The 22,763-nt window shown below is 41.6% G+C and overlaps 1 protein-coding gene across 2 annotated transcripts in view; it reads right to left on the reverse strand.

Annotated features, from left to right (window-relative positions):
• Positions 1-22,763, reverse strand: part of LOC137647105 (uncharacterized) — a 371,223-nt gene that overhangs the window by 313,458 nt on the left and 35,002 nt on the right. For both annotated transcript variants that reach the window (XM_068380337.1, XM_068380336.1), the window contains exons 5-6: positions 19,207-19,384; positions 3,031-3,144 (exon numbers count right to left, since the gene is read on the reverse strand). In XM_068380337.1, the coding sequence (XP_068236438.1) occupies positions 3,031-3,144; positions 19,207-19,384 (292 nt within the window). The remainder of the gene's footprint in view (positions 1-3,030; positions 3,145-19,206; positions 19,385-22,763) is intronic.

Genomic DNA, 22,763 nt, shown 5'->3' on the forward strand with positions numbered 1-22,763 from the left:
TCAAATAGTTAATTGCGGTTTAAGAAAACATGTGCATTTGTTTTTGAATTTCGGGTGTGTTTTAAAAATCGAGTATTGCTGACTTCTTTTGTTTTACTTCTGGCTGTGATCAGATCAGCTGATGTCTAGCTGCCGCTCTCAATATGCGCGTAAGAATACAGCAACAAAGTATTGTTTATACCATTTCTTAACTTATTCAAAACCATCTATACAGTTAGTTAATATTACATAAGCACCAATGTGTTTTAATCTATCATTTTTTTTTGTCAAGTACTTTTAAAACACACACACACACACACACACACACACACACTCTCTCTCTCTCTCTCTCTCTCTCTCTCTCTCTCTCTCTCTCTCTCTCTCTCTCTCTCTCTCTCTCTCTCTCTCTCTCTCTCTGTGTGTGTAACAAATGAAATCTTTGTGGCTTCATAAAGTATTAATTATATTAAAGGCAATCATGATTAAATTTTCCTTACTTTCTCCAAACTCGCACCATCTCTGTCACATCGAACGTTATAGCGGTAACTTAATTGTTCGATAACTTTAAAAATTGGCCTAGTACTTGCTTCTTCTCTTACTTTTTTTATAGATGGTTTCATAATTGAAGTGGGTTCAAGTTGACTTATAATTAAAGTTAGGAAAAGTATTTTGGATACGGAATGGACAATCATCTTTAGTAACAGTTTAGAATTATCGTAAATTATCATTCAGTCATTAGCGGCAGTCTGTTATTGTCGATTAAACGCAAAAGAAAAAAAATAGTTTTCCTGCTTTGCTACGTATGCAGGAATTTATATAGATACGTTAAATAATATTTGTAATAACATATTTACTAAAAGCTTTCAATATTATTTATCACTTTGATCATGCGTGTTTAATGCCTTCGTTTGTTGTTATGATCGAAGATGTAGCGTACAATAAACGAATGGAAGGTTTCCGTTTCAGGCGGCGTCATAAAGAAAAACATTAAATTAATGCCATTCATTCCATTTATTTGGAAGTTCTAAGAAGAATTAAGTAGAGCATTGGTAATAGCAAAATCAACATATAATCAATACTTGGTAAGATTGCTGTTGATGCAAAAACTAACCTATACACAGATGTGTAAATGCGTCTGTTTCTTGTTATGATCAGAGATAAACATAAACAAAAGATTGGTTGTCGTTTTTTATTGTGCGTTTTGGCGTGTTTAGGAAACGCATGATATAAAATCGCCTTTATTTTGATAATTCTGGATTTTCAATGATACAACAAAAGCTAGTCTATAGAGTGATGGTTTTACTATTCACCAGTTGTCTTATACAATAGATATGACAAACATTAAAATTTGTCTGTATTTTGGGTCGTGTAATAACGGAAATATACGGTGTTTACACCCATCTTGGTTTTGATTTTAACCTTTTTTCAAGTTATTAGAACTTTAAAGCATATTAAAATTTTGATTTATTTACAAGAACAATTTTATATAAAAAAGAATGCAGTATAGTACATAGAAAGTATTGGAAATGGGTAGTAAACACGTTTGAATAGGCAAGTTGCTGGTTGCCATGGCCCCAATGGAATTATTTCTGTTAGTTGTGTGTTTCGAAATCTGTGATTTTCCATTTGTACGAGGTCATTGATCAACCAAATTCTCGCCTAATTCGGGACCCTACTATATATATATATATATATATATATATATATATATATATATATATATATATATATATACATACATACATATATATATATATATATATATATATATATATATATATATATATATATATCGTCGTCGTCGTATATATACATATATATATATATATATATATATATATATATATATATATCGTCGTCGTATATATATATATATATATATATATATATATATATATATATATATATATATATATATATATACTGTATATTGTTTCATAGTATTTTTCTTAATATTTTCCCCTGATTTTTAGGGTTTATTTTTTTACCACAAGGAAAAATTTCCTATCCAGCAAAAAATAATTACCGTACTTGAAAAAAAAACTCTTCATTTGATTGGAGGTCTACATCAGGTCTATATATGTTAGTAATCTTAGGTCTTAATATTAATTATCAAGAGGAAATAGAATTTGAAAAACACACATTTTCAGGATAAATGGGACTGGCGTCACAAAACCGAAGGTTAGAGGAAAAAATCCTATGCAGTTTGGAGATGTCTTAAGTCACCTTATTAGGTGGTATCAATGTCAAAGTCCTGTCCTTAAAAATGGCATTATCCGGCTGGCCCCTTAATAAGGGTCTGGTACTTAAGTTCAAAAATCTTTTATGTAAGGTTTCTAATTTTCTAGAGAAAGATATACATCAATTTAGTACTTTTGCATAGTATGGTCTATTAATTTCACTTTGCTGTGTTGTATCATCTAACTAATGTATATCTAGTACTGTAATGCTGTAAATGTAAACAAAAGTTTTTACACTGTCTTTAAACTTCATGTTCCCTTATCATCCCCAAATTGTGTCGTGGGGCCTCTAAACATACTACCAGCAACTAAAGAGGGAGGCTGTACACCCTGAGATGTATGTACTCACCCACTAATCCACTGCACTCATCCACTATGGGAGGTGATAGAAAAAAAAGTGGCATTAAAGGTAGAATTAATGTATAAAAAAACTTCATAAATTTGGTGTTCCTAAACATATGCTGTACAGTATACACATTTCATACTGTACTTGGCATTCCCAATGAATGTATTAAACAACTTCTTATCTGAATGCAGAACTGAGGACTTTGAAGGAGGTATGCGATGTAGTGAGTATTATGATTCTTTACGGTTACAGTGAGATGAGATCTAGTACATATTCAAACATGAAAAGCTGGTTTTCCCTTGAATTTTGTTGCTAGTTGACTACTTAATTTTAAATACTGCATCACAATGTCATATGATTTTTGTGATTACAACTCTCTTGATATCTTCTATAGAAGAACATTTTTGATTTAAGAGATTGAATTAAGCATAAATTACCAATTAGATACAAAATTAGAATTCTTACCTCTGGTTTCTTTAGAGGCAATTGACCAGTTGATGCATTATTACATACAAAACTATAAACCTTCTGATCATGTCCCAAACAACGGTTGAAGGCATTCAAGAAACGTCGAACATCCTAAAACAGAAAAATAAGAACAAAAATTGCATAAAAATCTAAAATAAGAGAATATCAATTATAAAAAATTAAAAAATTAAACATTCTTATAAAATACAGTATTACAGATCATACCAAGTGCTAAAATAGAAACAGTTTTTACGTAATTTTTATTTTTCCTAACGATACAACCCAAAGTCCTTTAATAGGAGCATCTTTTCAGCATAGCTATACGGTTATCAAAACTTTAACAAAGTGGTAGTGGTTACGCCTGGTACTGCCAGGTGGTGGGGAAACCCCACCCACCCAAAAGGTCACTGAGCTCTTCATTTTGACCTTCAACGTAGGACCTGATTGAGGCAGAACTCAGGTTTGCTTATGTAAAATACATATTACTTTGTACCTACAAGAATACAAACACTTTCCCTCTAATATGAGACGTATACTTAGGAAAAATGATGTCCCTATAACCTACAGGCTGGTTTAGTTTCCTGGGAAATATCCGAGAACCTAGGTTCTATATAAGAGCAAAAGTGGTGATGCCTGTCAACTTCTTAATGATCTTTACATGAATTTAAGGCAGGTATTAGGCTACATCCCTACCAGGATCAGGGATAGATCTATATCTGTAAGGATATTTTGTCAGAAAGTGTGGCCATTTATGATAATAGGGTTTGCATGCATTTTGACATGCTCTTCCTTGGCTGGGAGGATGATACCTGCATCTAACGTCCGATCCAGCAAATATCAGAGCAACTGCAACACCCCAAGGAAGGGAAAGAAAGATGTACAAGAGCCAGTTAATCTCAACTCTCATTCTGGACTTACATTGTAACCACTATGTTAAGTTGGGTTTCCACGATCTAACGGTTCGTCAAAGACAAGTGTTTGAAGTGATGTTTGAACATGTGAGAGGGTATTCTGTTGTTGAAAACGCTCATCGAACGGTTCAAAGAAAGTCTTTTCTTGCCTAACTTTTGTGGGCAGAGTTTCATTGTCCACAAATCTTATGCATTTGTGGCTGACTCCACCTCTTCGAACTGTATGACAAGCAGGTTCGGTTCAACGAACCATTCAATCGCGTAAACCCCGCTTTAGACAAGATCACCCACTATCAGACCAAGGATACTGTATCCTGAAACCTGCGGGTGCATAAGTAATGGGCAGAGAAGGTTCAAGCGTCTGCAAGAACTGTGACCCTGAGAGATATATCTGACTTCATGTTCGCGAATCTGGGATAGTCTTGTCATCTTGTCAGCAAGAAAAGCCCATCTAACTGTCTCAAAAAACCATGGTCTTTTCATCTCCTTGTCAGCAAGAAAAGCACATCTAACTCTCCCAAAAAACCATGGTCTTTTCATCTCCTTGTCAGCAAGAAAAGCACATCTGTCCCAAAATACCATGGTTTTTTCATCGACTTGTCAACAAAAAAAGCACATCCAACTGTCCTCAAAAAACATGGCCTTTTCATCTCCTTGTCAACAAGAAAAGCACATCTAACTGGTCCACAAAACCAGAGAGAAACACAGTTCTTGGATCTTTTCTCTTATTTCTTCCATTGCTGTAGGAAGAATCATAGTGTCCTCCCAAGATGGGAAGAAAAGTCCTTCTGGTCCTTGCTTGTCACTCTTGTAAGGGAGAGATAGAAAAGGACTTGAAGTCATAAACGACAGGGTTCAAGCTTGGTTCTAGCCATGGACTCCTGAACCAAGGTGATGGAGATTTTCTAGCCTTCAGAATGACTTTAGACATACGCAAAGTTTTACAGTTTCCTACTTGCTTTGTAAGGTCTAGGCTACCAGAGTTCGGTCTCAAAAGTTGAAGCCTGACTACCATCTGTACCACAGGTTTGAGAGGGATTGCTTGAGACATTCAAATTTGCAAATTGTTCCATGTGGCTTGAGTTCCTTCATTACATAAGAATAATTTTAAATATATTTAAAAAAAGGGTAAATTTTTAACAATTAGGGAAGCTACCAATAATTCTACATAAAATCTAATTTCCAGATTTAGCTTGTTGGAAATAACAATTCTTTTAATAGAAAATTATTCAAGCATAGGATGATTAAATAAAAATGATCCAATCTCAAAATCTTCATGTTTTTTCACCGACCCACCCACGAGAGAGAGAGAGAGAGAGAGAGAGAGAGAGAGAGAGAGAGAGAGAGAGAGAGAGAGAGAGAGAGAGAATTTTCTTTTAACAGTAATGCATATTTATATTTTCATAAGCAGTAAAACCTCATCTATCACTCATAATTGGTTCCAGGTCCTCCAGCGATAAGTGAAACTCCACGAAGTACCGATTCCCTATTCCTTTTATCATTTATGTATATTTCAACCTTTATAAAAATACCCCCCTTACGATTATTCAACCACCTTCTCTCTGTACTACCTTTTCCCACACTCTTACATAGTATTATACAGCAAACACTTTCATATTTATGAAAATTTATGTTAAACTACCATAAGTATGTTAGGCTGTGTCATGATACTGTAATCATCTTAATAGTCATTTTTAATCAACAAAAATCTTGTTTCCCTAAAAGTGTCAATCAAATATGACATAAAATCAATTTTTATTCTACATAGATTCATTATCATTGTGATCAACTGATCTCAAGCTGATGCTACTGTATCGAGAATATGCTCACATAACAATAATGCAGTCTCTCTATCTCGCTTCTCTCAGAGGTGCCATACAATAAATATTTATAGCAGAAGAGACGACAGTCTTTTGTTTCCTTATATGTGCATATGATATAATATCTACAAAATAAACTTATATTCCTTAAATCTATGGTCGATGGTAGGCTGGGCTTAAAACACGTCATTCAACTTCGTCGGCCGATCTTTTTTTTTTATACGGCAAAATAACGTATATGTACTAAAAGATGTCTAAAATAATCATGGTTTTCCATTGAATTGAAGTTCATTCATTAATTTTTATAAAGTACTTTTCTATTATCAAAACAAGGCATATTTTAACAAAAGAGATTATGCTAACATATAATTAACAAATTATTGTTGAGAAAGGCAAGAGAGTGTGCTAGAAATAGGAATGAATAGCGAGCGATTGTGTAGCAGTTCCGGTAGGCCCTGCTGCTTCCTCCGGTGCCTTGGATGACCACAGAGGTAGCAGCAGTAGGGGTTTCAGCATTATAAGCTTCATCTGTGGTGGATAACGGGGGAGGGTGAGCTGTGGCACCCTAGCAGTACCAGCCGAACTCGGTTGAGTCCCTTGTCAGGCTGGGAGGAACGTACAGAGGAGAGGTCACCTTTTCTGTTTCATTTGTTTGATCTCGGCTACCCCCCAAAATTGGGGGAAATGCCTTGGTATATGTATGTATGTATGTATAATTTCCTAACTTATATAATATTACTGTACTAGCCAATTTCTAATCCTAAATTTTCCATTTTGACTGGCTCTTTTTAATATTACACTGAGTTTGACAATTTGTAACTAAATCTTACATCAAGATTTGTGTTCTTTGTCAATTTTTAAGACAGCATTATTATTTGTCAATTTCACATGCTAAATTTCAAATACTGACTTACCCTTTTAAAAAATCCTAGTACGCTCTACTTGGTGATTTATAACTTTAAAGTTCTCATTTTGACAAATGTTGTAACCTTACATATCACCAGATATACCAGCTTGAATCTGGAAGACTTCCTTATACCCACTAAGTACCTACTGGGTGCATTGATACACTGCCTGTTGGAAGCTCTTCACTTTTGACCAACTCAGGACTGAGTTAGGTGGTTGAAGTGGGAAGTTTAACTTTAAAGGACTCAAGTGTGTATAGCTAGGAAAATTAAATGTTACTTTAAAAAAATATTTGTTCCTACATATATCCAAACCTTTTAAATAATGAGACTCACTGATTAGTAAGTTGGAAGTCCCCCTAGAACTGAACTGGTTGGTCCTTTGTCTTCCCTGGAAACGTCCATCTGCCTGGTTCCTTATGGGAGCACATTATGGCCCTGTCTGTCTATCATAAGGATGAATAGGCTGACAGGGTCTGACCTGTACAAGAAGATCGGAACAAGATCAGAGGAGGAATCCCCTCTCCAAAATGGGATAGCAGTTCAGAATATATCTGGAGTATCAGGATCAATGGGTTGGTATATACAGTATTCCACAATTCTCATCTAGGGATGATGGGGGAGATATTTTTCTGGATTCTAAAGAATGGAGATCACAAACGTTGCTTACTAGTATCAAGTCAGACCAAGCAAAGAACGGATCGACCTCTTGATCCCCAAGAGAGGGGTAAGAAAAAATGAAGGGGAGGAGCCAGTCATTCTACCTTTCATTCCAGACCTACATCTACACGTTACTATAGACAATATGCTTCCTGTCCCATATGGGAGTTGGCCTTACTATACAACTACTTGAACATTCAAGAACAAAGGTTTTGAGGAACTTGTGGTTATACTCATGTAAGTAAAAGGCTGTGAAGGATGTTTGGTGTTCCTACACCCCAGCCTTCAACAATTAGAAACCTGCGAAATTTTTCCAAAAGGCAATGGTGGGGTCTATACCCTTAACTTTATAAGCCCTGGTCCTAACTGGTACCTCAACCCTTTCAGTAGTTAAGGCATATGCTTTATGGATAGTCTCGCAAAGCCAAAAATAGATTGTGTTCCTCGACACCTCTTTCTTGGTCTTGCCAGTGTTGACGAAGAGAACACTCAAACATGATGGTCAAGTCCTCTTTAGACAGCACAGAGCCCTCATGGGTATCAAAAGCATTTCCTCTTGATTGGCACCTGACGGTTCACAATGAAAAAAATAGAGCAGGTCTTGATCCTAGGACCGTGAATCAACGGGGTCTGGGTTTCGGCCACGATTCTGGCAAAATAACCAAAGAATCCCTCCTTCCACCCATCAGCGTGGGTGACTAAATAAGAGAATCTATGCAACTCACCTACTCTCTTCGCCAAGAATGCTAAGGCTACCAAAAAGCCTAGAGTCAGATCACTGTCTGACACCCTTCTCAAAGGCTTGAATGGGGGTAAGCGTAAGAGCCTTGAAAACAAGGGTAACATACTACCCCTGGGGGCCTGAAGTCCCTGGGTGGGTGAAAATGCTCAAAGCTCCTCATGAGCATATACACCTCCCACAAAGAGAAGAGGTCTATATCCTTCAGTCGAAAGACCACACTAAAGGCTGAGCTGTAACCTTTGACAGCCAGAATTGAGAGGCACTTCTCTAAGTGAAGGAAGATGAGGTAATCCACGATCTGCACGACAGATGTTCAGACTCAAGAAATATCCTTTCTCCAACATCAATCACATAAAATGGCTCACTTTCCCTGGTAGACAGCAACAGAGGTCTGTCACAGGTATCCAGACATCTATGCTGTGCTTTGGTATAAGCCTATCAGTCGCAGGAGATGCTGGATACTCTGCAACCATGAAGTTTCAGTACCTTCACGTATTGGTGGTATAGTACCTCTGATGCAGCTGACAGAGAAGTGTGGACCATTGGAATAGTTCTCTCAGGACTTCGACTAAAAGTGCTAACAGATCAGGATACAACTTGGCATGTGGCCAACTGGAAGCCCCCAGGGTCATCCTTAGTCCTGGTATTTTCAAATACCCTGTTGATCAACAGGAGGACTTTAAGAGCTGAAGAACAGACAATTCATGAAGAATGGTGTGATATTGAAAACATATATCAGTCAGTTGGTAGTGAAGTCTTGGGACACGTAATTACAAGGAGAAAGCCATGGATATCAAATGATACTTGGGATATTATAAAAAGGAGATAAAACAGAAATTGATTGTTGAAAGTTTTCCAGTATTCCAGCATTGATAGTAAGGTCAAAAGAAAAGCCAGGAATGACTGGAGAGAATATTTAGACACTAAAGCAAATAAGGCTGACAGAGCTATGAATTCAGGAAGTTGCTATGGTGTTAGAATTGCTCATAGAATTAATGAAATCTCAACTGGGGCAAAGAAGAAGAGGCATATACCCATCAAAAAGAGAGATGGCTCTGTTACATTAACAGAAGATGAAGGACAACACTCTTCGCACTCCCCAAGAGAGATTAGTTCACTAATCATTCAGCTAGGCTCCACAATGTTCTAGACGAGTTGGAAGACCCAGGCCTACATGGCAAAGGACTATGAAGTGCGAAGTAGATGATAAATGGAGAAATATTGAATTAAGAACTTAAGAGAGAGACGCTGGCAAAATCTAACCGAGGCCCTTTGCGCCAATGGGCGTAAGAGGATATGTTGATGATGATGATATGTTATTACTACCATAATAATTATTGAAAGGGTAGATAAAGATAAAGGTTGCCGAGAACGTAACCACAATTCTGTTTTCATTTTGTCAACTGGACTCGCATAGATAAAAGTTGATTTCATTGTTGATATGGAATTTTAACTAAAACAGGCTATTTATTATATGCCAATAAACTATTAGGTAAACATCATTTGGTTACATTTATCATTAGTCACCATACTAGGCCTATCAATTTATTTGGAAAGACAATAGATTTGATACATTTTGTGGCACTTGACTGGCCCACTTTGAACAGCTTCGCAGATACAGAAAATTTATTTTTGAGAACTAACGATTGCATAAATGAGGAATCACACAGTTCGGGACCATACTGTACATTCTGAACTCCATTTGACGCACAATGTTATTCAGTGCAGAGATGTCGATGACCAGTCTGCAGGCACAAGTTGACTTCTCCACCAGGAAGAGTCAACTGTAGAAACCCGGAGACTAGTCTCAGACGGCTTGAAAGCATTCTCCTCATCCCTTCTATCACTGTTTGCAAGGCTTCGGCTATACTACACAGTATTCTAGAAGTTTTATTCCAGATATGATCAGGTTATAGAATGATCTTCCTAATCAGGTAGTTGAATCGGTGAAACTTCAAAAGTTCAAACTTGTAGCAAATATTTTTATGTTGAACAAGCTGATATAAGTCTATGTTTACAGTTCATATATGAAATATCTATTTAAATAGCTACTGTTCTTAAAATATTCTATTTTAATTGTTCATTCCTTCTCTAATAGTTTATGTACTTACTTCCTTTCCTCACTGGGCTATTTTTTCTTGTTAGAGACCTTGGGCTTATAGCATCCAGCTGTTCCCACAAGGGTTATAGTTTAGCTAGTAACAATAATAATAATAATAATAATAATAATAATAATAATAATAATCGTATGTGAGATGGGGGCTGCCAGCCCAGAAAAAGTAGTAAGTAACCATCCTGAAGAACACTTACTACCCAAGGCTCAGCCCCATGTCCCTGCCAGGTTGGCCAATAACAAGACAAGCATCCCCCTACTCTCAGCAGGAGAAGTCTGTTTCTCTCTCTCCCCTCTTCCCGGCAGGACCAGGTTGGGTGACTCAAATATGTTATTTTCATTAGTAAAATAAATTTTTGAATATACTTACCCGATAATCATGTAGCTGTCAACTCTGTTGCCGACAGAAATCTACGGTCGGGATACGCCAGCGATCGCTATACAGGTGGGGGTGAACACAACAGCGCCATCTGTGGTCAGGTACTCCAGTACTTCTTGTCAACACCACCTCAATTTTTTCCTCGGTCCACTGGTTCTCTATGGGGAGGAAGGGTGGGTCAATTAAATCATGATTATCGGGTAAGTATATTCAAAAATTTATTTTACTAATGAAAATAACATTTTTCAATATTAATCTTACCCGATAATCATGTAGCTGATTCACACCCAGGGTGGTGGGTGGAGACCAGCATACATGTTAACAAAGAAGCTAAGTATCCCGTATTTTATTTTATTAGTTATTCAAAAATAACATAAAATAAATAAGTACCTGGTAAGGAAGACGACTTGAACCATTACTCTGCCTTTATTAAGTACGTCTTCCTTACTGAGCGTAGCGGTCCTCTTAGGATGCTGAACGACTCTTAGGTGCTGAAGTATAAAGGGCTGCAACCCATACTAAAGGACCTCATCACAACCTTTAACCTCGGCGCTTCTCAAGAAAGAATTGACCACCCGCCAAATCAACAAGGATGTGGAAGGCTTCTTAGCCGACCGTACAACCCATAAAAAGTATTCATGAGAAAGGTTAAAAGGGTTATGGGATTATGGGAATGTAGTGGCTGAGCCCCCGCCTACTACTGCATTCGTTGCTACGAATGGCCCCAGGGTGTAGCAGTTCTCGTAAAGAGACTGGACATCTTTGAGATAGAATGATGCGAACACTGACTTGCTTCTCCAATAGGTTGCATCCATAACACTCTGCAGAGAACGGTTCTGTTTGAAGGCCACTGAAGTAGCCACAGCTCTCACTTCATGTGTCCTTACCTTCAGCAAAGCAAGGTCTTCTTCCTTCAGATGAGAATGTGCTTCCCTAATCAGGAGCCTGAATAGGTAAGAAACTGAGTTCTTAGACCTTGGAAGAGAAGGCTTCTTGATATCACACCATAAGGCTTCTGATTGTCCTCGTAAAGGTTATGACCTTTTTAGATAGTACCTAAGAGCTCTAACTGGGCAAAGTACTCTCTCCAGTTCGTCCCCCACCAAGTTGGACAGGCTTGGGATCTCGAACGACTTAGGCCAAGGACGTGAAGGAAGCTCGTTTAGCAAAAAACCGAGCTGCAAGGAACATGTAGCCGTTTCAGATGTGAAAACTATGTTCCTGCTGAAGGCGTGGATCTCACTTACTCTTTTAGCTGTTGTCAAGCACACGAGGAAAAGAGTTTTTAAAGTGAGGTCCTTAAAAGAGGCTGATTGGAGAGGTTCAAATCTTGATGACATAAGGAACCTTAGGACCACGTCTAGATTCCAGCCTGGAGTGGACAACCGACGTTCCTTTGAGGTCTCAAAAGACCTAAGGAGTTCCTGTAGATCTTTGTTGGTGGAAAGATCCAAGCCTGTGTGGCGGAAAACCGCTGCCAACATACTTCTGTAACCCTTAATCGTAGGAGCTGAAAGGGATCTTACGTTCCTTAGATGTAACAGGAAGTCAGCAATCTGGGTTACAGTGGTACTGGTTGAGGAAACTGCATTGGCCTTGTACCAGCTTCGGAAGACTTCCCCTTTAGACTGATAGACTCTAAGAGTGGATGTCCTCCTTGCTCTGGCAATCGCTCTGGCTGCCTCCTTCGAAAAGCCCCTAGCTCTTGAGAGTCTTTCGAAAGTCTGAAGGCAGTCAGACGAAGAGCGTGGAGGTTTGGGTGTACCTTCTTTACGTGAGGTAGACGTAGAAGGTCCACTCCTAGAGGAAGAGTCCTGGGAATGTCGACCAGCCATTGCAGTACCTCTATGAACCATTCTCTCGCGGGCCAGAGCGGAGCCAACCAACGTCAGCTGTGTCCCTTTGCGAGAGGCGAACTTCTGAAGTACCCTGTTGACAATCTTGAATGGCGGGAATGCATACAGGTCGAGATGGGACCAATCCAGCAGAAAAGCATCCACGTGAACTGCTGCTGGGTCTGGAATCGGAGAACAATACAACGGGAGCCTCTAGGTTATCGAGGTAGCGAACAGATCTATGGTTGGCTGACCCCACAGGGCCCAAAGTCTGCTGCAAACATTCTTGTGAAGGGTCCACTCTGTGGGGATGACCTGACCCTTCCGGCTAAGGCGATCTGCCATGACATTCATATCGCCCTGAATGAACCTCGTTACCAGCGTGAGCTTTCGATCTTTTGACCAGATGAGGAGGTCCCTTGCGATCTAGAACAACTTCCACGAATGAGTCCCTCCCTGCTTGGAGATGTAAGCCAAGGCTGTGGTGTTGTCAGAGTCCACCTCCACCACCTTGTTAAGCTGGAGGGACTTGAAGTTTATCAAGGCCAGATGAACCGCCAACAGCTCCTTGCAATAGATGTGAAGTGTCCTTAGCTCCTGATTCCATGTTCCCGAGCATTCCTGTCCGTCCAAAGTCGCACCCCAGCCCGTGTCTGATGCGTCAGAGAAGAGACGGCGGTCGGGTTTCTGAACAGCCAAAGGTAGACTTCCTTGAGAAGAAAGCTGTTCTTTCACCACGTGAGAGTAGACCTCCTCTCTTCGGAAACAGGAACTGAGACCGTCTCTAGCGTCATGTCCTTTATCCAGTGAGCCGCTAGATGATACTGAAGGGGGCGGAGGTGGGGTCTCCCTAACTCGATGAACAGGGCCAGCGATGAAAGTGTCCCTGTTAGACTCATCCACTACCTGACTGAGCATCGGTTCCTTCTCAGCATGCTCTGGATGCATTCTAGGGCTTAGTAGATCCTTGGGGCCGACGGAAAAGCCCGAAAAGCTCGACTCTGAAGATCCATACCCAGGTAGACAATGGTCTGGGATGGGACGAGCTGGGACTCCTCAAAATTGACCAGGAGGCCCAGTTCCTTGGTCAGATCCATAGTCCATCTGAGAATCTCCAGACAGCGACGACTTGTGGGAGCTCTTAAAAGCCAGTCGTCTGACGGAGCCGGACACAAGATCATGGTACTGCTGCACAGTCTGTGAACTGTCAACCATGGGGAAGCGAGGAAGTACAGCGACAACCCGAAGCTGTCTAGACTGTCTGGGTCGTACAGACAACTCCTTATCGGGTTGCTGAGGTTGCCGCACTGCGTCACAACAAGTCACTTCTGCTGGTTGTTGAACGTCTTCCCAGTGACACACTGACTCCGTAAACAAAAAAATCCTCTAACAAGGACTAAGCTTGGACTGCATGTCTTGCAACAAAGCTCAAGGTCTATGGGAGCAGGTGTGGTAACAGACGGGGTTAGCGACTGAAGTGGAACCATTACCCTCCCTGGAAGCATGTTATGCTTAAATAAAAGTCCATAGGAGGCTAAGCAGCTAAAGGCTCCTCTCCAAATGACAGAGTCCTCAAGGGAATATCAGAAGGAGGGAGAATATCACTTTCTCATCTACAGGAACCATATCCGAGAAAAGCTAAGTTCTCTCAGTGAGGGTTTCACTGGTGCAAAAGCAGCAGACTAGAAGGCAACGTTATGAAACTGCTTGACAGTCTAGTGAGTTGGCAACAACCAAAGATGTGTGACTGAGGAGCATGCGGTAAGGTATGCAGAGCATGCTGTATGCAGAGCATGCTGTATGTAGAGCATGCTGTAAGGTAAGCAGAGCATGTTGCATGGCGTGCGGCTTATGCTGCATGGGATGAGGCTCATGCTGCATGGGATGAGGCTCATGCTGCATGGGATGAGGCTCATGCTGCATGGTATGAGGCTCATGCTGCATGGGATGAGGCTCATGCTGCATGGTATGAGGCTCCTCATAGCATGAGGTCCCTGCCTCATGGGTTGAGGAGGATGCCGCATAGCATGAGGCTCCTCATAGCATGAGGCTCCTGCCTCATGGGTTGAGGAGGATGCCGCATAGCATGAGGCTCCTGCCTCATGGGTTGAGGAGGATGCCGCATAGCATGAGGCTCCTCATAGCATGAGGTCCCTGCCTCATGGGTTGAGGAGGATGCCGCATAGCATGAGGCTCCTCATAGCATGAGGCTCCTGCCTCATGGGTTGAGGAGGATGCCGCATAGCATGAGGCTCCTGCCTCATGGTTTGAGGAGGATGCCGCATAGCATGAGGCTCCTGCCTCATGGTTAGAGGAGGTTGCCGCATAGCATGAGGTTCCTGCCTCAAGAGTTGCGTCTGCCTCAAGGGTTGAGGAGGTAGCTGCGCAGAGAGAGGCTCTTGCCTCAAGAGTTGAGGCTCTTGCCTCAAGAGTTGAGGCTCTTGCCTCAAGAGTTGAGGTTCTTGCCTCAAGAGTTGAGGCTCTTGCCTCAAGAGTTGAGGCTCTTGCCTCAAGAGTTGAGGTTCTTGCCTCAAGAGTTGAGGCTCTTGCCTCAAGAGTTGAGGCTCTTGCCTCAAGAGTTGAGGTTCTTGCCTCAAGAGTTGAGGCTCTTGCCTCAAGAGTTGAGGCTCTTGCCTCAAGAGTTGAGGTTCTTGCCTCAAGAGTTGAGGCTCTTGCCTCAAGAGTTGAGGCGGTAGCCGCATAGCCTGAGGCTGCTGCCTCAAGGATGGTGGAGGTTGCTGCAACGCATGAGGCTGCTGCCTCAAGGATGGAGGAGGTTGCCGCAACGCATGAGGCTCCTGCCTCAAGGGAAGAGGAGGTTGCTGCAAAGCATGAGACTCCTGCCTCAAGGGTTGAGGAGGTTGCCGCATAGCAAGAGGCTCCTGCCTCAAGGAAAGTGGAGGTTGCTGCATAGCGCTGGTACCTGGCAACTCCCAATGCGGCAGCTCACGCATGGAGGCAGGAGGAGCCTCAACATCATACGTCTGGCAGGGTGGACTGCGCAGAGGTGGAGGAGCGTTCGCAGGAGGAGGTGTGCTAACCTTCTCTGCCTGAAACTCCTGCATCAACACCACAAGCTGAGACTGCATTGTCTGCAGCATAGACCACTAGAGTCTAAGAAAGACAACAACAAACGGAGCTACTGTCCGTTGAGACTGAGGGTCTAAAATAGCTGGTGCGGCAACAGACGGAGTTACTGCCTGTTGCGGTACCACCTTGCCTCTCTGGGAGGTGTGCAGTTGTCGTACTGCAGCAAGTCCGAACTGACCCAGTGCTAATGGCTCCACCTAGGAGTTGGACTTGCGCGGAAGGGACCGACTTGCACTTAAAAGCTGCAAGATTTGGTCCATGGTTTCTGCGAGAAACCTCTTCCGCAGACGAGGAATAAATGGGCTCTCTCGTCTTTGTGTGGGTGGGGTGATCACGTCGGCTACGTGAGTTGGTTACACCCGAAACCACGGAGGGAAACGTCTGTTCGTCGATCAAGGCCTGATGAACCCATAAGTCCTTCGACGTTACTTCTCCCCTGCTTGGGAGCTTGTAAGAGGTCCCAGACTAGGCGAACAACTGGCACGAACAGACGAACCCTCGAACGCAACACTGTAACACTTTGCGCTTATCACTTTATCACTTTTGATTTTCTGTTTGCACTTATTTCACTGAACTCGAAACTTTAAGTGGTTTGTACCTGAAACACGCAATTCTATCCTTCATTAAAAGTTAGTAATTGCGAAAACAGTATTACAATGTAACAGAAAAACATAATGAAAGATAAATAATTCAGTGGCTGGAAAAGAGACTAAACACTAGATCAAATAAACTACGTTTAAAATCTCTCACCGCATAAAGCCTGGGAACAAGAATAAAACTCTAGAAACGTTTACCTTCTTCCCCTAAAGAGACTAGGGAGAAGAGCAAAAACGATAACAACGTTACCCGCTTGAACGAAACGTTTATCCTCCTCTCTCTCCCTCCGTCTCTATCTCTCTCTCTCTCTCTCTTGACTTAGAACCTGAGAGATGAGCCCAATTATAAATATCGTTAAAACATATTATTGTTAAAGGAAAAAAACTGAAAGATTTCCCAAATAAAAAGTTCCTTTATTAGAATTAAAACCATTTAAGCTAAGAAAGAATGAACAAAACGCTAGAATCGGTTTACTCTTACTGCAACGTGACACCGTGAATACTCTCTCTCTATCGTAACGATAGAGCGCAAGTTGAACGTTCTGAACGTCAACAACTGCAGAGACAAAACAAAACGTTAGTTCAACTTTGAAAACAGTACGAGACTATCAAAGAAATTCTTTCAAAAACATTAAAATAGCATAATATGTTAACAGGATAAAAACGAAATGACGGGCTCAATGTTAATTAACTTCGGTTCCAAGAAAAGACCGCCTACTATTAGGAAAGGTCGAATATAAACAAATATAAAAATTAATTTTAATAAGTTTATAATAAAAGGAAATTAATCGAAGAGACCTAAAAAAGGCGGAGAGATATAAAATAAATCTATAACTTTTGTTAAGCAAAATTAAGAAAGAGAGTCTATACTCTCTTCGACACCAACACTTCCGTCTAAGGGAAGGGTCGGCCATTAAAAGTGAAAGAGAGTTCATACTCTCTTCGTCACCAAAATTAAATCAAAAATTAAATCAAATTAATTCCAAAAACTTGCTAAGCTAATGATAAAGCTTCCTGAATAGCGAAGGCTAAACTCTAGAGCAAATACATCACCAAATCGTGAGCAATAACTCCAGAATCAACAGCGTATCCATGTAGGTCTAGCCGGAGGCACGACAGAGGAAAAATTGAGGTGGTGTTGACAAGAAGTACTGGAGTACCTGACCACAGATGGCGCTGTTGTGTTCACCCCCACCTGTATAGCGATCGCTGGCGTATCCCGACCGTAGATTTCTGTCGGCAACAGAGTTGAGAGCTACATGATTATCGGGTAAGATTAATATTGAAAAAGGTTACGTATTCACAGGCTTCCTTCTGACGTAATAGGTTGTGGGTAGTCCTGATTGGGGTTTAGGAAAGTGCCAGGAGGCCTGTCTTGCACCTGAAAACACAGGCATGGAAAACCTGAGGGTTTGGCCACAGATCCCTTTGAAGGTCAAGGATCTTTGAAGAAAAGTATGCATTGGATTAGGGAGTCCTTTGAAGTCGTTCTTCACTTCTAGACTGATGCCTGCACGTGACTCCTCCGGAGGAGACATGGCTGCCAGCACCGGCCCAAGGCAACGAAAAGCAGGGCCTTGTTTCTGCCCTGGGAACTACTTGTGTGTCATCCACCCCAGCATCCTGAAAGAGAGGTGGTGCCATAAGGAGCCCTACTGTTAGACTACCACTGGCCTTAGACTTTTTCTAAGAAGGAGCATCAGAATAAGAATCATACAATGAGGAAGAAGGTGCATGTTTCTTTCTCTTACCAACAATCACCTCTGATTCTGTAAGCAGAGGAATCAAGGTCTGAGCGACATTCAATAACGACTGGCTGCTACAAGAGTTACCTTAGAACTCCCGAACACTGTCATAAGGGAGAGGGTAGGCCCACTCACTGGGGGTCGCAGCACAGACACAGGGACTGGGGTCACTAGCACAGAGAAGGAGGCAGCTATGAGCTTCGGAGCTACAGGCACAGGGGTGACACTAGGCACCTAGGCAACACACACTGATGATTTTGGCTCTGGAGCCAACTTACAGCCAACCTTGGGAGCAGCACCAACTCATGCCTGAGGATTCTTTCCTAAAAGTGGGCCTTTAACAGGCCATTTTGGCTTGAGATTACAAGGGGGAATTACCACTGTAGTCACCTCACTGATGTCCTTCACCACTGGAGTCACCTCACTAACATCCTTCACCACTGGGGACACCTCACTGATGTCCTTGATCACTGGCAATATCACACTAGACAGTGGCACTGGGGACACACAGGGCATAGTAACCGTAGCTACCAGTTCCCTTAACAAACATGGAGGGCCTACCTGCCAGACCTAAGGAGGGCCTACCTGCCAGACCTAAGGAGGGCCAAATCTTCCTTCAATCAAACTCGACATTAGCAGTCTGCATGGCAACAGAAGAGTTTCTAGCCTTCGATGGGCTGCAACAATCACTGGGGAAATTCTATATGCCACCAGAATGGGAAAACCTATAGAAATAGATCCAAAGTTTTCTCACTCGTCTTTTATACTCTCTGGAACCAAGCCTGGCCCTTATACACAGAAGTCGCAATAGCAGTCGCACTTGATGAGGGAAAGGGAAGTGAAAGACTTCCTCAGTGTCTTCTTGGGCATTACCAAAACAGAAACTGGAGAAGGCTCATCTCTCTTCTTCCCCTTCAAAGCACAAACCCGCCAATGCACAGGAGGCTTGACCTGCACTAGGCACACGGATGATTGTCAACAATCCTGCCCCTACAAGCCACACAGTGTGTGTGGATCAACAGCTAGTTTATTCATAAACTGGTTATAGCATATACCCTTTTCCCAGCAAGTATGAATCTCTTGCTTCACATCCATCACACACAACAACAGCCAGCATTCACTCTCTGAAAAGCAAAAGAAAAAGATAAAGCTTTTGGTTACGTCACAACAGTACAGGTATGTCTGTACTCATTCTGGACAAAGACAAAAGCGAAGAGCTTCTGAAAGGCAGGATAGTGGGACTACTTGCCCCAGCGCACTGCCTGTTGTTAACTACCTCACTAACAATTTCAAAATCCATTTATGCTCTGCTGAAGATATTTCCCTATTTTAAGGGATGAAAGGAGGTATACACATAAGAATAAATTTGATACATACCGGATCAAAGTCACTTATTCTAATGAAGAGGGAATGAATTCTACAGTGTACATTTGGTAACCATTTCGTAACTTCCCGTCTTCTAAGTTCAGCATGCGTCATTCGAAATATTGCTTCAATTATACTTGCTTGAAAGTCATAATCCCCAACATAGAAAAGCATCGTTGGCAACGCTTTGCTGCAAATAAAAAAAAAAAAAAAGCAAACCTAAAATCACTGGATACTTCATTTCACGTAAATGGTAGCCCTATTGAATTTCACTTAAAATATTTCAGTGTTGCACATAAAACTGCATTGTAGCAGTAAATCTTAATTCTGAAACAAACTGGTAAAATACAAAGGCACAAATTGTACTTATGGGTTTAAGGCATTTAAATTTTTGTCAGCTCACATTCACACATACTTCTCACCTTCCTATGGAGCATATCATAAGGGAATTCTTAATTTCAATCTTTAATAAGGGAATTTTTAATTTCAATCTTCTTAGTGTAAGAAAATAAAACTCAAAATTCAAAAATCCTTTCCATTACTGTATTTCAAAATCATCTCAGTCTTAAAAGACTTTAATCCAGACTCCTACCATTTTGTCATTTGGATGAAAGGATTGGGTAAGCAATGACTGAGTTGAAGAATAAAATTATTGTAGCTTCATCTCTTGGTAAAATGTTATTTTCATTATGAAATAAATTTTTGAACATACTTACCTGGTGGTTATATATATAGCTTACGTCCCTGACGTCACGGCAGAAAATTCAAAACTCGCGCCAATCGCCGACTGTATAGCCAGGCGTGCTACATGTGCGCCTCTAGAAAGGTACCTAGACACCATTCCATGGGTCCTCATATCTTCCATGCCTCTAGTCTCAAGAGGGGAGGAGGGGGGGACTTTAATTATATATAACCACCAGGTATGTATGTTCAAAAATTTATTTTATAATGAAAATAACATTTTTAAACACAAGACTTACCTGATGGTTACATATATAGCTGATTAACACCTTTGGTGGAGGGTTAGAGACAGTCAATATAGTTGGAATTCTGCTTAAGAGTTTAAATACAAAACAACCTTAAGGGTTCGTACCTTATAAGGAAGCTGACTTCAATGATACTCTGCCATTATGTCCGCTTTCCTTGAGATCAAACGGTCCTCTCAGGGGGCTGAAGATCCCTAGGAGCTGTCAACCGGTGATCACACCTCTCTATGACATAGCCTCTTCTAATACCCATTTCCGGGTGCTCTCAAGGAACAAAATAGACCACCTGACCAATCAATGATTGCGGAAGACTGTCGCAATCTCCACAAGACAACCATAAAACACCAATTAAAAGTTCCAAGAGAAGAAAAGGTATTAGGATTATGGGAATGTAGTGGTGGATCCTTCCCCCACCACTGTACCCGCCACTACGAACGGTCCCAGAGTGTATCTGTCATCATATAGAGTCTGGACACTTTTCAAATAACGTGAAGCGAACACAGATTTGCTCCTCCAAAAGGTTGTGTCCATAATGCTTTGCAACAAACGATTTTGTTTGAAAGCCACTGAGGTTGCCACAGCTCTCACTTCGTGAGTCTTGACCTTTAAAAGACTAAAGTCTGTCTCACTGCAATGCATATGAGCTTCTTTAATTAAAAGTCTGATAAAGTAAGACAGGGCATTCTTAGACATTTGCTAGGAGGGTTTCTTCACCGAGCACCACAGTGCTTCTGACTTGCCTCTCAAGCTCTTTGTTCTGTCTAAGTAAAATTTAAGGGCTCTTACTGGACATAAAACTCTCTCTAACTCATTGCCAACCACGTCCGCCAGGTGCGAAATCTCAAAGGCCTTAGGCCAAGGGTGGGAAGGGCGCTCATTCTTAGCGAGAAAACCCAACTGCAATGAACAGATCGCTTTGTTGTCCTGAAAACCCAAATTTCTACTGCACACATGGACTTCACTAACCCTCTTGGCTGTTGCCAGACTAACCAAGAAAAGGGTTTTCATCGTGAGGTCCTTCAGAGATGTAGAGTGCAAGGGTTCAAACCTGTCCCTCAGCAGGAACTTCAGAACTATATCCAGATTCCAAGCTGGTGAATCCTGGTGACATTGCTTCGATGTCTCAAAAGACTTAAGCAGTTCCTGTAAGTCTTTATTATTTGATACTGTAGATCCAACCTTCTGTGTCTAAAAACAATTGCTAACATACTCCTGTATCCCTTGATAATGGATGCAGAAAAACTGCACTTCCTTCTCAGGAACAAAAGGAAGTCAGCAATCTGAGCTACATAGGTACTGGAAGAGGAAACAGAGTTGACTCTGCACCATTCCCTGAAAACTCCCCACTTGGATTGATAGACTCTGATGGTCGAAGACCTTCTAGCTCTTGCAATCGCTCTAGCTGCCTCCTCTAGCTCTTGTGAGTTTTTCGATAGTCTGAAGGCAGTTAGTCGAAGATTTTGGAGACTTTGATGGTGTCTTTTCAAGTGGGGTTGTTTGAGTAAATCTACTCGCAAAGGGAGGCTTCTGGGAGAGTCCCCCATCCATTCCAGTACCTTTGCGAACCATTCCCTTGAAGGCCAGAAAGGGGCTATTAATGTCATTCTGGTCCCTTCGCTTGTCACAAACTTTTGTAAGACTTTGTACAGGATCGCGAAAGGCGGAAAAAGTACACATCTAGATTTGACCAATCTAGCAGGAACGTGTTCGTGTGTGCTGCTTCGACATCTGGCACTGGGGAGCAATACGTCTCTAGCCTCTTGGTCTTTGAGGTCGCGAAGAGGTCTATGCAAGGGCGACCCCAAAGTTTCCACAGACTCTTGCACCCTTCTAGGTGGAGAGTCCACTATGTGGATAGGACTTGCCTGCTCCTGCTGAGACTGTCTGCCAAAACATTCTTCTCCCCTTGGATAAACCTGGTAATCAAAGTTACCTTTCTTTCCTTTGCCAAGATGAGCAGATTTCTCGCCATCTCGTAAAGGGAAATCGAGTGAGTTCCTCCTTATTTGGCAATGTAAGCCAATGCTGCGGTGTTGTCGGCATTGACTTGTATTACACTGTTCCGGACTGACCCTTCGAAGCTCTTCAGGGCCAAAAGGACTGCTAACAGCTCCTTCTGGTTTATGTGGAAGGACTTTTGAAACTCCGTCCAAAATCCTGATACTTCCAGTTTGCCCAGTGTTGCTCCCCACCCCGAGTCCGAGGCGTCGGAACACAACACAAGGTCTGGGCTCTTCAGATCTAATGGGTAACCTTCCTGAAACTTGACCGGGTCGTTCCACCACTGAAGGCAACGTTTCATCGACTCTGTAATTGGAATACATACCTTCTCCAAATCCTTCTCCCTGTTCCAGTGAGAATTGAGGTGAAATTGGAGAGGTCGAAGGTTCAGTCTTTCCAGAGAGATGAACTGCTCTAACGAGGAGAGGGTTCCCAACAGGCTCATCCACCTCCTCGCAGAACATTTCTGTTCTCCTAGAAACAAACGTACTTTCTGGATGGCTTGTTCCGTCCTTAAGGGAGACGGAAAAGCCCGAAAAACTAGACTTCGAATCACTATCCCTAAATAGAGAAACTCTTGTG

Source organism: Palaemon carinicauda, chromosome 9 (genome assembly GCF_036898095.1).
Source record: "Palaemon carinicauda isolate YSFRI2023 chromosome 9, ASM3689809v2, whole genome shotgun sequence".
Taxonomy (NCBI): Eukaryota; Metazoa; Arthropoda; class Malacostraca; order Decapoda; family Palaemonidae; genus Palaemon; species Palaemon carinicauda.